We start from the raw sequence: 13,618 nt of genomic DNA, 5'->3' as shown, positions 1-13,618 counted from the left end.
CTCTGTTTTTAGATCCTTTTACCTGTGCTAGTGTTAACAATGCATGGAATTAAAAAGAGGCAGTTTGAGACCTTAAGGTGCATACACACGGAGAGATTTTGTCTATGAGAGATTTTGACTGAGCGTTTTCCCTTGAACTGGCTGTAGGAGATTTTGACTAACTTTACCAGTGATTTTGGCTATGGGCGATTTTGGCTAACTCATTTAAGCAAGGGGATGCTTTTTCTTTTCCAGCTACCTAGCCAAAATTGTCTTGTCTGCACAGTCTATTTTTAGCAGCGACAGCGACCTGGCGGGGACGCGCATCGCTATCACTGGCTGTGTACACAGAGCGATATGCACTAACTTTCTGAGCGATTTTGACTATATAGTCAAAATCGCTCAGTTATATCGCTCCGTGTGTATGGAATTTTAGGGGGGTTATCCTATTGCTGGCAATAGTTTATTGCACAGCAAAAATGGACCAATATCAGCGATATTAGCCCAATATTATTATTGGGTTATACTATTGTAGCCCGTTTTTGCAGTGTGGTAAACTGCTATCGGCCGATAACATGGGGTCCATCACCACAAAAATAAGTTCTCCTGGGCTGCTTATCGGGGACTATGCTTCACCTGCCTGAGGAACATGAAGCATAATCCCTGTTAAATGCCGGCATCAGGGTATTCAGACCTTAGTACAGAGTAACAGGAAAGGATAGGTTTATGTTATTTTCATATTTAGTGGTACTCAGATCTGTATAGACAGTATGGACCCGATTCTGAGCTGCACCCAGTGCCGATGTTCATGGAGTTTAGTGTTTAGTTGCTATTGTGTGTGCGTGAAAATCCATAACAACGCCGATGCCACACGTGTTACACAGTGTATGCACTAAGGGGCTGTCGACTTTGAGATGCGCTGTATCAGAAATGTCTTGGAAAAGTAAAAGACGTTTCTGGGTGATGATTTGGAATTGGAGACGCATGGCGTGTTACTGTAGTGGTACCGAAGTGTTTGCGTACGCGGGTAAATGTAATAGGGTCTGAGTTGCCAGAAGTGCGGGACATTGGGTGAGAATGCCTGTAATTTTAAAGCAGCAATCATTGACAAGGCAAATGCAGTTCACAATGGAGGCCATAATGCCATAGGGCTGATGCAAGTTTCTTTGGTGCGACTGATGTTGGTGTCTAAAAACGCACCAGGTGGTATTACAGGGTTTACAGTCGCTCAATAGGCCCTCATTCCGAGTTGTTCGCTCGCAAGCTGCTTTTAGCAGCTTTGCACACGCTAAGCCGCCGCCTACTGGGAGTGTATCTTAGCTTACCAAAATTGTGAACGAAAGATTAGCAAAATTGCGAATAGACACTTCTTAGCAGTTTCTGAGTAGCTCCAGACTTACTCGGCAACTGCGATCAGTTCAGTCAGTTTCGTTCCTGGTTTGACGTCACAAACACACCCAGCGTTCGGCCAGACACTCCTCCGTTTCTCCAGCCACTCCCGCGTTTTTCCCAGAAACGCCAGCGTTTTTTCGCACACACCCATAAAACGGCCAGTTTCCGCCCAGAAACACCCACTTCCTGTCAATCACATTACGATCACCAGAACGAAGAAAAAACCTTGTAATGCCGTGAGTAAAATACCTAACTGCATAGCAAATTTACTTGGCGCAGTCGCACTGCGGACATTGCGCATGCGCATTAGCGACTAATCGCTCCGTTGCGAGAAAAATATAACGAGCGAACAACCCGGAATGACCCCATAGTGGGCGTCTCAGGCCTCACTCATTCATATCGCCAGATGTACACCAGGGAAGGGCTTTGTAGCAGCATTTGCATAAAATCACAGACAGGTGACCACCACGAGACTCGGCCGTAACAGTATGTGTGGCAGCATTGTGTCCACCTCTAAATCAGGCACTATTAGTGGTAACAGTTAGTGGTACCACCAGGGCAGCAGACACTTGAAGATCAGCAGGTGGATAAATCAGCATATTGTGTTACAGTGAGACAAGCTGTTATTGGCGTGTTCCTGTGATTCATGTATTTATATGCTAGTCAATAGTTAACATTGAATAAGGAATTATCCTCAATGCTGAAGGTTAGTTCTTTGATGTAATAAAATGCCAATCTGTCTTGAGAATAAGAGTAGCTAGTTCAGTAGGATTGGCATCTGAGTAAATATGCCTGCCTAGACTGCAGTCTCCTGTCTGAATAAAGTGTTATTGTACAGTACTGTGACTGAGCAGTGTGCAGAAACTATTGCTGAGTTTTTATGGTAACTCTTTTTGTGCAGTTGCTTGTGAACACGTTTCCATCAATATCCCTAAATTCCCTGTGTAAAATTACATGGGAATAAAATAATATCTGATGATTACTTTTTCCCCATAATTTCCTATGGGTTTTAGTCGTTAGCCTATATTTTCAACTTTACGAAATTCACTACAGCATTTTTAATATTAAAAATATACTGATTTTAAAAATAATGTCACTTTCCTGAAGAGTAGTGTCATTCTGTAAACCATGTTAAATGAAAGGATTTTTTCTGCTCTGTAATTCACTCTTGGACAATTGCAAAACCGGTTGGCGTCACAGAGCTGATTCCTGGATTGTGCAGCCAACGTAACACCAGGCCACTTCTCTGACTGCGTTTCGAAATGATCTTTTCAACTCCCTTTTCCATGCAATTATTGCTGCTTTCGTTTTGTCAAAAGGATAAATAATTGCTGGTGTAAAGATAATATTGTGGAGGTTTATGTGATAAAGCCCAGATGTTTGTTCCCTGCTGTACAAGCTACAGTAAGTGAAATCTCGCATCTGTTTATCTTGTGCTAGTTTACAATAATGGCAGATGTTTGTTCCAAGAAAGTCGTTTTAGAATGACAAAAGATAGGGGGGAAAAATCATTAAGTAAGTGATTGAAAATTGTCGTATATTTTAAAATATCTTTTATTTTTCATGCTGTATGAAATTTTGTGGCCCTTTGTGTAGTCCAGATAACATTGGCGACTCTATAATGGGTGCAATGTGTGTGTTGCACACGGGCCCCTGGGTACAGGGGGGGCCCACACCGCACACATTGCACCCATTTAAATACTTAACCGGAATCCAGCGGCGGGCGCATCGTCCACAGCGGAAATCGCCGCCAAAATGGCTGCCGCGCATGCGCAGTAGCCAAATTGGACTTCGGATCATGGCGGGCGTCATGTTTCCGGAGAACTGCGCATGCGCAGTAGACTCTGGCACATTGCTGGAGTCTACAGCGCCGTTCAGAGGAGTATGGGAAAAGATAGCAACAGCAGAAGCAAGAACAATCACACCTGAAGTAGGCCCTATGAGCAGTAGCTTACTTGTCAATAACAAGTTATTTTCATAATATAAATAATATAATATAATATAATATAGAGGAAATTTTTAAAAAGTTGAATGAATGAATAAAATGATACTTAAATTAGGGGAAAATGGAAGTCGTTAGTGAAGCACATCTAAACTACAAAATGTATCTATACAATATAGAATTATTTATTTCCCAGTTTTACATTTGTTTTTAAACTTATTGTCAACTTTTATATATTATTTTTATTTTGGCCTGTGAAAGTCCGAGTGCATGGAGGACACATGGAGGGATGGAGGTATTGGGAGTGCTGGCGGAGATTTGCCTGTTTCCATATGGCTCTAGTAGGAGTTGGGAAGACCCTTTCCCACACCATGTTTTGTTCCCCTGACATATCAACCTGGTCCTCTCTCTAACCACAAAAGGAAACTTTGGAAGAATAATCCCCAGGATTAATTGCACCCAGGCCTTACACCCCACCATGTAGAGTTGGGAAATCTTTAATATGAGGTGAGGGGATGTTGGGTAACTGTTTCACCAAACAGGATTGAAAGGTGTTTGTAGCATTACAAAGCTAGAATGAAAATTACTACGGAGTGCAAGTGTCGAAGTTTTTATGCACTCTGACCCTCCTCTCACATTAAGGGCCGAAATCAAGGTTGATTGCAAAACCATGTGTATTGCAGGTGGGGCAGATATAACATGTGCAGAGAGAGTTAGATTTGGGTGGGTTATATTGTTTCTGTGCAGGTTAAATACTGGCTAATTTATCTTTGCACTGCAATTTAGATTTCAGTTTGAATACACCCCACCCAAATCTAACTCTCTCTGCACGTTATATCTGCTCCACCTGCACTGCACATGGTTTTTCCCATTAACGGAAGATTTCGCTTTTGCAATCAACCTTGAACGAGGCCCTAAATGTACATTTCAATGGTCTTGTGCCGCGTTGTCCCAAATGCAAAAATAAATAAATAACCATAGTCATTATTCTTAAATGAGTGATGTGAACATTGGTCTTACAAAATAGCATAGACTTGTCTTATAATAATGTCTAATATACCATTCCAGTATGCAGTAGGCCATACTGTTTGGGATTTTGTAACTTAATATTTTGGCTCATAATAGAGTGCAGTTGATCAGTTTTTGGCATGTACAGAACCCCACATGATCATTAAGATCAGAAATAATGATGTGCAATTCAGTGGCCACATGTGTAATTAATGAGATGCAAGACTGACTTTATGCACTGAAACAGGACCTGGAAACCACATGTCTTCTAACAAATACAGGTCATTGTGACCTGCAATAATGTATCTGAACAAATTTCATATGCACCACAGTCTGAGATGGATAAATTGTAAGGAAATAACTGCCTTGGTAATAGGCTTTGCATGTTTGATCATGAGCTGCTGAGTAAACCTAGAGCTGAATAAAATCTATATTGATGAATCTCTGTTCATATTAGAATGCATTATTCTCAGCATAATAGCATGGGCTGATTTTATTTAAGAAGTCCCGGAAATTACACTAATCTTCTGATCTGGTCAGGAAGAAATGAGGTCATCTTAATCTATTAGAACATCTGCCAATTCCTCATGAAGTCGTAAAAATCAGTTTTAGTGCATGTAATAGGTGAAACGTCTTGACACATCTTAAAAATGTTCCATGGCCTATGCTCTCACATGAATACATATTTATGTGAGTGGAGTTGTGTGGTTAAATTTATTCCTCTGCCCTTTCATAATACACTGGATGAAGTTCATAAAAGTCCATTAGTAATGCTAATGAATCTACACAAATTTGGTTGCCTGAACAACTCAAATAATGTTTCTGTTAAAAAGGCGTCATTGGGTCAAGCTGAGCAGTTGTGCATCCCTATCTTGTTAGCGGTTTCTCTGTTTCCTTTATAGAGCACAGGATCTAAAGGACAAGAAATGGAACAACTGCCGTAACCTAGAATACAATAAATCAACAACAATAAAGTTGGTATAGCTGGCAATACAGAATGAAGTAGAGAAAGTCTAGATACTATTAAGACTTTGTAAATGTTTTTTTTTTCCATATGTTTAACCAAGTACTCAAAACTACAAACAGGTTGAGGGTTATCGATGAAGTTAAATAAAAACAGGCCAACAGTACAGCCCATACATTTCTGGGCCGCTGCTCCTGCTTATGCGCCAGTTTTTTCCATTTTGGGAAGTGCCCGCAATGCCAGCACTTGTGTCCATTTATGTGACTAGAGCCCCAGATTGTAATGTTATGCCAGCAAAATAGTAAAAACGTCACTTCAGAGTGCTGGCTGTTATTATTTTTGGACCACCCACTTAACTAGTAACAACTTTTTTTTGCTTAAAATACTGCTTAATAGATACTCATTTCATGAGTATCCATTAAGCATAAAAAGCATAAATGATTGAGACATCGTTCTCATCTTCCTCTCATGTGTCACATTTGTACATATTATGTGTTTTTGTCTTTGTAGAATATAGTAGTTTTGGTTGGGGATCTAAAAGGTGTGCTTCGTGAGCCGGGATTCCGGCTGTAGGTATTGTCAGCAGTCGGGATTCCAGCGTCGGTATGCTGGCCGCCTTGATCCCGACTGCGTCCCCTCTATCACTTCTAAGGCTGTATAAAAGTCAAACTTTCTTCTAGTGCAAAAGAGTTCTTTGGCTACCCACTTATCCAGGTATGGTTGATAGAAGTGCATTTAAATATCCTGCAGCACATAATGCCATTTTTCATCATATGTGGGTGCAAGTAAAGAAGCATTCAGCAAGTAGAGTAACTACAAAATCTCTGATGTTGATGCTGTATTAGGATACAGATAGGCACAATTACACAACATGGCATCGCTTCACAAAAGGTCATTTGCACTTTAGCTTGGGGAGATTGCCTAGCATTCTATGCACTGCTCAGGTTAGAAATACATATATGTTTATTTATTTGTGTTTATTGTTTTTTTTTTTGCCATTTTTTTTTTTTAAAAGGGGGAACGTTGCTCATTTTCCATCCAGATGTGGAATTACTTCTGTTGTGGACTCCGACACGACCTATGGACTCTGGTACCACCAGCTCATGCCCAGAAGATACTTTCAGAAGTTCTGGAGCAAACTTTGGCTTTGCTAGCTTTCAGATACTCCCAGGTTCACCCCAACTACAAGCGAGCGCTACAAATACGGTATGATCATTTATACAACGATTGCGATAATAAGACTATATTTTTTTGTAACTGAGAAAAAAGTAATATAAAAGTGATGCATTTAAACCTTTAGCACATTCTTATCCCTTCATTCATTACATCTCTGGGCTTAGAATAATGTAGAGTAATGTCACTTTTTTGGGAACTTGCAGCCACCCAAATAAATGTGTGACTCTTTCAGCCTGCAGACGCTCATCATGCCTTCATGTTTGTGATGCTCATGACTGACAAGGGCAGAAATGCATTCTCAGGCATTGAGAATTCCTTGTTAGCACTAGGTGACACTGTTGCTTTAATGCACACAATCTTTAAGAAGGATTCTGTCGCTTAATGAGGATTTAGATGGTTCATTCTCCATATAGCACAGTAGCTGAGCAATTCTTCAGCAGATCTCAGCCATTCAGACTCCCTAAATGGTTACATAGAATTAGGCTTGGGATTAATGTATATTGGATATCAAAGGGACAGAGGAAAGGATTAAGTGTACAGCCTTAATAGGATAGCAGGCACATATAATATATTTATATGCAATGCTATTAATTTAACTGAAGGCAGAATCTGGTAAAGAGGAGTTGACACAATAATACAGTATATTGTCATATAATGTGATCTATTTAAATGCTATATTCATAATTCACTTCATGATTACCATACTTAATTATTTATTAACATTGCTGAGACTACGCACAGCAACATACATACATATATATATATATATATATGTGTCAGGTTCGGTCTGGTTTGTGTCCCCGGAGGGGGCGCTAGTGGGTCAGTGGAGGTAGGATGGAAGAAGTGAGGATACTGGATTGGATTCCTGCGCATGTGCACAATGTTGTTTATTAAGCAGAAAGATAAAACAATATGGCAGCAGGAATACTTGGAGAAATAAACAATAATAAATGCAATGGGTATGATGCAGCGTGGAAGCTGAGAGTCTATGGCAAAACAGTGAGAGTCTATGGCAATACAGTGAGAGTCTATGGCAATACAGTGAGAGTCTATGGCAATACAGTGAGAGTCTATGGCAATACAGTGAGAGTCTATGGCAATATGCTGGTATGGGAACCAGAGATGATAAACACGTGGAGCCAGCAGAGGTGATGATAATGGTAGCAAACCTGGTAGCAGATGAAGAAGACTTGATGCAGGGTTCACAGTGCTATTGGAAAGCACAGGCAGCTTGCAAGCTGATTCACAGGTGAGGTGATGAGCTGCACCTGGAGATGGAGTCTCTACAGCTGAGGCTGAAGCACACTGTGTTGGAGATTGGTGTGAAGCCTGTAAATGAATGCAGGAATTGCTGATGCTTGTAGTTCCACGGAGCTGTAGTAGGATAACCAGGAACACGGAGTAACAAGCAGGTAACCAGGAACACGGGGATCTGGAGACTGGAACACAGGAACTTACACACTGAATGAAGCAGGAGAGCTGGAGTGGTTGCTGGAACTTGTAGTTCCACAGGAACACAGGAACTTGCACACTGAATGTCGCAGGAGAGCTGGAACTTGTAGTTCCACAGGAACACTGGAACAACTGGGAACTGGAACAGCTGGGACCTGTTGTTCCACAGGTCTAATACACAAGGAAATCTCTGTAGACAGAGGATTGCAAACAGGAGCCGCCTGTTCACGGGATGCGACGTGTTGTCCAAGGCGATGTGAGAGAGCCACAAACTGGAAGTTATACCACCTGCCCAGCAGTGATTGGACACAAACTGCAGGCGGAGATACTAGCTGGATTGGGTGTCCAGATCAGCTGTGAGTTAGTTGAAGCACTATGTACTCCAGGCTGCAGAGGACTGAAAACGAGAACTGGAACAGAACTGAACTGCTGGAACCTATAGTTCCACAGCAGTGATGTGATGGAAAATGCAGATTCCTGACAGTACCCCCCCTTTTATGGGTGGGCACCGAACACCCACGCTGGAACTTGGAGGAACCTTGAAAAAGAACTTAGAAATACACAAAAGCAGAGGTCCTCAAAAGTCTTCCCAACTTTCATCTTCAGAAGACAGATTTTCCCCGTCAGAACAAGTAGACCATTCATGGTCATTTGAGACAGAATTTACTTCCTGGGAAAAGGCATAGCTAACACTTACATCAACAGATGGTAGACTTTGAGCTGGTTTTTGAGCTCTACAATTCTTGTAATTCTTGAAATCTCTGATACATTGATGCAACAGAACCTGTTCATGTTTGGAAGGAGTTGAGTCGAAAAACTGATAACTGGAAGACTGATCAGATGTTGAATCCGGGGAGTCAATACTTTCAGAAGTGTTGCTGTAGGATGGAGACACGGGAGTATATGCAACTTTCAAATCTGAAGTCTGAGAACCTTGTCTTGACTTTACAGCTTGGAAATCTTTAATAGCTTGGTCTAATGTATCCTGATCTTGCACAGACAGAGATGTTGGAGAGGATTTAGCAGTAGACAAACTGTTGACAAATTGGCCAGAATGCCCAGATGACTCTGAATGCATAAACTTTGGAGCAAACTCCTGTTTTACGGCTTCGCAGAAAGCGGGAAGATCACTCAGTAGCGGATCTTTAGATTCAATGAGAGGATTCGCCCAGTCCAGTGCTCTACCTTTGAAGAACAGGAGGAAGTATCCGATTGCATTGGCTGGAGAAATAGTCACTGAAGGTTCAGACTCAGTAAAAGCGAGGTATTGGCTCGCCACTGCACGAAACTGAGCATAGTCACCATCAAAGTAGACTGGAGCTTTTGTATCTGGTGGACACTTGGAAGGCTGAATGTCAGATGAAGTCTCGGAAGACAATGTAGGACACTTGAGAGTTGAGGACTGGAATAAGCATTCAAAAGCAGGAGTAGAATCAACTTGAAATGCTCGAGGGTGGAGAGAGGACGTCATCTCCTGGATTGACTGACGGGAATTCTCTGCTGAGGTTGACAGAACGCTAGAAGCTTCATCTTGGGGTGATATGCGTAGAGCCTCCATCTGGATTGAGGCAACTGCAATATCTGAAAGAACTGTAGACTCTGGACATAGCGACAGGAGTTGCTTACTTGAAACACTGGAGAGAACCACACCGGGTTCGGAGGAACTGGAATTGGTAGGAACCGACGACAACTTTGGACAAACGGATGGAACAGGGATTTGTCCAGGACTACTTGAATGGACTTGAACTGTAAGAGGCTGATCTGGACAGACGGATGGGACCGGATTGGGTCCAGATAAGCTTGAACCGGCTGGAACCGCAGGAGTCTTCGGACTGACGGATAGGACCGGATTTGATACAAAGAGACTGGAATCGGCTGGAACCGAAGGAGTCCTCGGAGTGACGGATAGGACCGGATTTGATCCGAGGATGCTGGAATCGGCTGGAACCGAAGGAGGTAGCCCATCATTGGAGCCACTCAGGCTGGCTGGAACCAGTGGAGACTTTGGACCAACGGCTGGAACCGGGCTAGGTCCATTGACACTTGACTCTGTATAGACAGAATCCGGATGTTCTGATGATCCCTTTTGGAGTGGTACTGAGCTGGTAGCACTCTCTGAAGTTGGCAAACAAAAGTTCATGTCTGTATCTGTGGCTTTAAGAGTTCCTCCTGGGATCTTGGCCCTGGATTCCTCACTTGAGGATGAAACTCCAAAGACCCCTCCTGGGGTTAATAGATCAGACACACTTCTTTGAGTTGCATGCCCGGACGCCACTTCTGGAACCTGAACATCAGATACCCCTACTGGGGTCACAACATCAGATGCCCCACCTGGGGCTGTAGAGACAGACGCCCCTTCTCGGGCTGAAGGCACGGATGCCCCTTCTCGGGCTGTAGGCACGGACGCCCCTTCTCGGGCTGTAGGCACGGACGCCCCTTCTCGGGCTGTAGGCACGGACGCCCCTTCTCGGGCTGTAGGCACGGACGCCCCTTCTCGGGCTGTAGGCACAGAAACTACTTTAGTTATGGGTAACATAGATAGTCTCTGTTGATTTCTGAACTTGGGATTGGGTCTATTTGTCACAGGACCCCAATCGTATACTTTTTGGACACTCCTGTCCGAGGTAAAGGAACTTGAAACTGTAGAGGATACATTGGAAGGTTTGCAGGTGAAAACACTGTGATGCTGGGACCTGTCACCAACTTTTGAGTTGCGGAAGGAACAGTCCTTAATAAGATGACTAGAACTCCCACAGTAAAAGCAGAGGTGCAGCTGCTTGCGATGCCGGCGTTCAGCTTCCGTTAGTTTGGAGCGCGGGTAGCTCTGGAATCTGCCCTCTCTCTGCATAGGAGAAGAGACTTTAGCTTGAAGAAAAGTTGACACGGAGGTCGCACTAGTCTCAATACTTTGAGCAGTACTCTTCACTGCGTTTAAAGCACCACCCAGGATTTCTGGCATCATTGGAATGATTTTTGTTAGGAGACTTTGAAGTTGTTCCAATAGATGATAAAGAGTGCTTATTGGTTCAGAATTCACAGCAGACAACAAAGGAGTCTTGAAGCTTTCAAAGGAGGAAGTCGCTCTCTCAGGAGAGTTAGCTGTGAAGGGACTGCCATAGGACTGACTTGAGCAAGATCCATCCACAGGAACGGATTGTGCAGGGAAAGTTGAAATGACTGGAGCAGGAGTGACTTGAACAGGAACTGGAGAAACAACAGAACTTGGAAGGGATTGCTGCAAGGTATCCAAACGGATAGACATTCCCTGTAGAAACTGGAACATCTGCTGCTGCGCAGCCTCTTGACCATCCAAACGGGAGACCAGATTTTGTAAGGCCCCTGACCCCACATTCTGACCACCATCCGAGTCCATGGGCCTTGGACAAACTGTCAGGTTCGGTCTGGTTTGTGTCCCCGGAGGGGGCGCTAGTGGGTCAGTGGAGGTAGGATGGAAGAAGTGAGGATACTGGATTGGATTCCTGCGCATGTGCACAATGTTGTTTATTAAGCAGAAAGACAAAACAATATGGCAGCAGGAATACTTGGAGAAATAAACAATAATAAATGCAATGGGTATGATGCAGCGTGGAAGCTGAGAGTCTATGGCAAAACAGTGAGAGTCTATGGCAATACAGTGAGAGTCTATGGCAATACAGTGAGAGTCTATGGCAATATGCTGGTATGGGAACCAGAGATGATAAACACGTGGAGCCAGCAGAGGTGATGATAATGGTAGCAAACCTGGTAGCAGATGAAGAAGACTTGATGCAGGGTTCACAGTGCTATTGGAAAGCACAGGCAGCTTGCAAGCTGATTCACAGGTGAGGTGATGAGCTGCACCTGGAGATGGAGTCTCTACAGCTGAGGCTGAAGCACACTGTGTTGGAGATTGGTGTGAAGCCTGTAAATGAATGCAGGAATTGCTGATGCTTGTAGTTCCACGGAGCTGTAGTAGGATAACCAGGAACACGGAGTAACAAGCAGGTAACCAGGAACACGGGGATCTGGAGACTGGAACACAGGAACTTACACACTGAATGAAGCAGGAGAGCTGGAGTGGTTGCTGGAACTTGTAGTTCCACAGGAACACAGGAACTTGCACACTGAATGTCGCAGGAGAGCTGGAACTTGTAGTTCCACAGGAACACTGGAACAACTGGGAACTGGAACAGCTGGGACCTGTTGTTCCACAGGTCTAATACACAAGGAAATCTCTGTAGACAGAGGATTGCAAACAGGAGCCGCCTGTTCACGGGATGTGACGTGTTGTCCAAGGCGATGTGAGAGAGCCACAAACTGGAAGTTATACCACCTGCCCAGCAGTGATTGGACACAAACTGCAGGCGGAGATACTAGCTGGATTGGGTGTCCAGATCAGCTGTGAGTTAGTTGAAGCACTATGTACTCCAGGCTGCAGAGGACTGAAAACGAGAACTGGAACAGAACTGAACTGCTGGAACCTATAGTTCCACAGCAGTGATGTGATGGAAAATGCAGATTCCTGACAGTATGTATGTGATAGGTAGATAGATAGATAGATAGATAGATAGATAGATAGATAGATAGATCGGAAGAGAGAGAGAGAGATAGGGAGAGAGAGAGATGGATGGATGGATATCAGGATTTATTTACTGGAAAATAAAGAGGAGGCAGACAGGTGCTGCTGCTGTAGGAATTGCTATGTTAACTGTCCAGTTTTCAGTCTGTGTTTCAGAGGTCCCGTCCTGTTTCCTTCTCCTTTTTCTGGGTTTTAGGGCACCGGGCATCCTGCTAACTAAGACCCATGAAAAAGGACCAGTTTAATAAGGGAGCTGAAGCACCCAGCTTTGTACTGAGTTTCTTTAGAATTAGCTGCTGACAGATTACTCAGCAAACCATCCACAACATATGTGAGTTTTCAGCAGTACTGGGTTGGAGGACAATTACATGAGCTGAGATATTTTTTTATGTACAGTAAAACATTCAGCCCCTTAATTTCCATTACTTGTTCTTTCAGTAAAGAAATATATATTCTGTAATAGCATACTAGTACAGCCAGGGCTGCCATCAGAAATTGTGTTATCCGTGACTGGCAATATAGGCATGCCCCCTTAAGTCACATCCCCCACGCTACCTTAGCACTCTACACAAAAAAATGTAGACAAATATTTTGCCTAAAAACATAGCAAGCCTTCTATTAAGACATCAAGTTAGACAAGATCAAGATAAACTTTTTAGACACCACGTCAAGGTAGACTTATTACTTAACTTCTTCTTTGGCTGGTCTTTCTGTCCTCTCCTCTGCAATACAATCTTTGCTCATTTGGAGCTCTAGGGCATGGTATTCTGCCACACCATGGTGCCCCATCCCTATGTGAAGTCATCAGACCTGCAGGAACAGTTTTTAGGTAAGCCTTGTTTATAAGAAGTTCTCCAAGGGCATTGGTTACCGGGGTGGAAGCAGGGAGCAGGCTTCCCTCTCCCTTACCAGTCCGGACAGACCCCCCTGCTCGTGTGCGTCCTGATGGCGGTCCTGCATACATGTTCACCATGTAATTACTATTATTATTATTATTATTATCATTCCATATTGCATGATGCCCATAGTAGATCCTGTATACATTATAGGTGTCTCTATCTTATTTCAAAATGTTTCTATTATACTCTTTGAAATGTGCCTATAAAGTTAGGGACACGTAAAAAAAAATAGTCTTTTTGTGTGGAAA

General features: G+C 43.2%; 1 protein-coding gene across 1 annotated transcript in view; it reads left to right on the top strand.

Moving 5' to 3' along the window:
- The window catches only part of KIAA0825 (KIAA0825 ortholog), a 712,480-nt gene that overhangs the window by 241,088 nt on the left and 457,774 nt on the right, over nucleotides 1-13,618 (top strand). Inside the window, exon 10 of the mRNA XM_063964012.1 lies at nucleotides 6,301-6,491. Within this exon, the coding sequence (XP_063820082.1) occupies nucleotides 6,301-6,491 (191 nt within the window). The remainder of the gene's footprint in view (nucleotides 1-6,300; nucleotides 6,492-13,618) is intronic.

The sequence above is a fragment of the Pseudophryne corroboree genome, chromosome 1 (assembly GCF_028390025.1).
Source record: "Pseudophryne corroboree isolate aPseCor3 chromosome 1, aPseCor3.hap2, whole genome shotgun sequence".
NCBI lineage: Eukaryota > Metazoa > Chordata > Amphibia > Anura > Myobatrachidae > Pseudophryne > Pseudophryne corroboree.
Note: the sequence above shows the minus strand (reverse complement) of the source record. Positions and strands in the feature narration are given on the sequence as shown.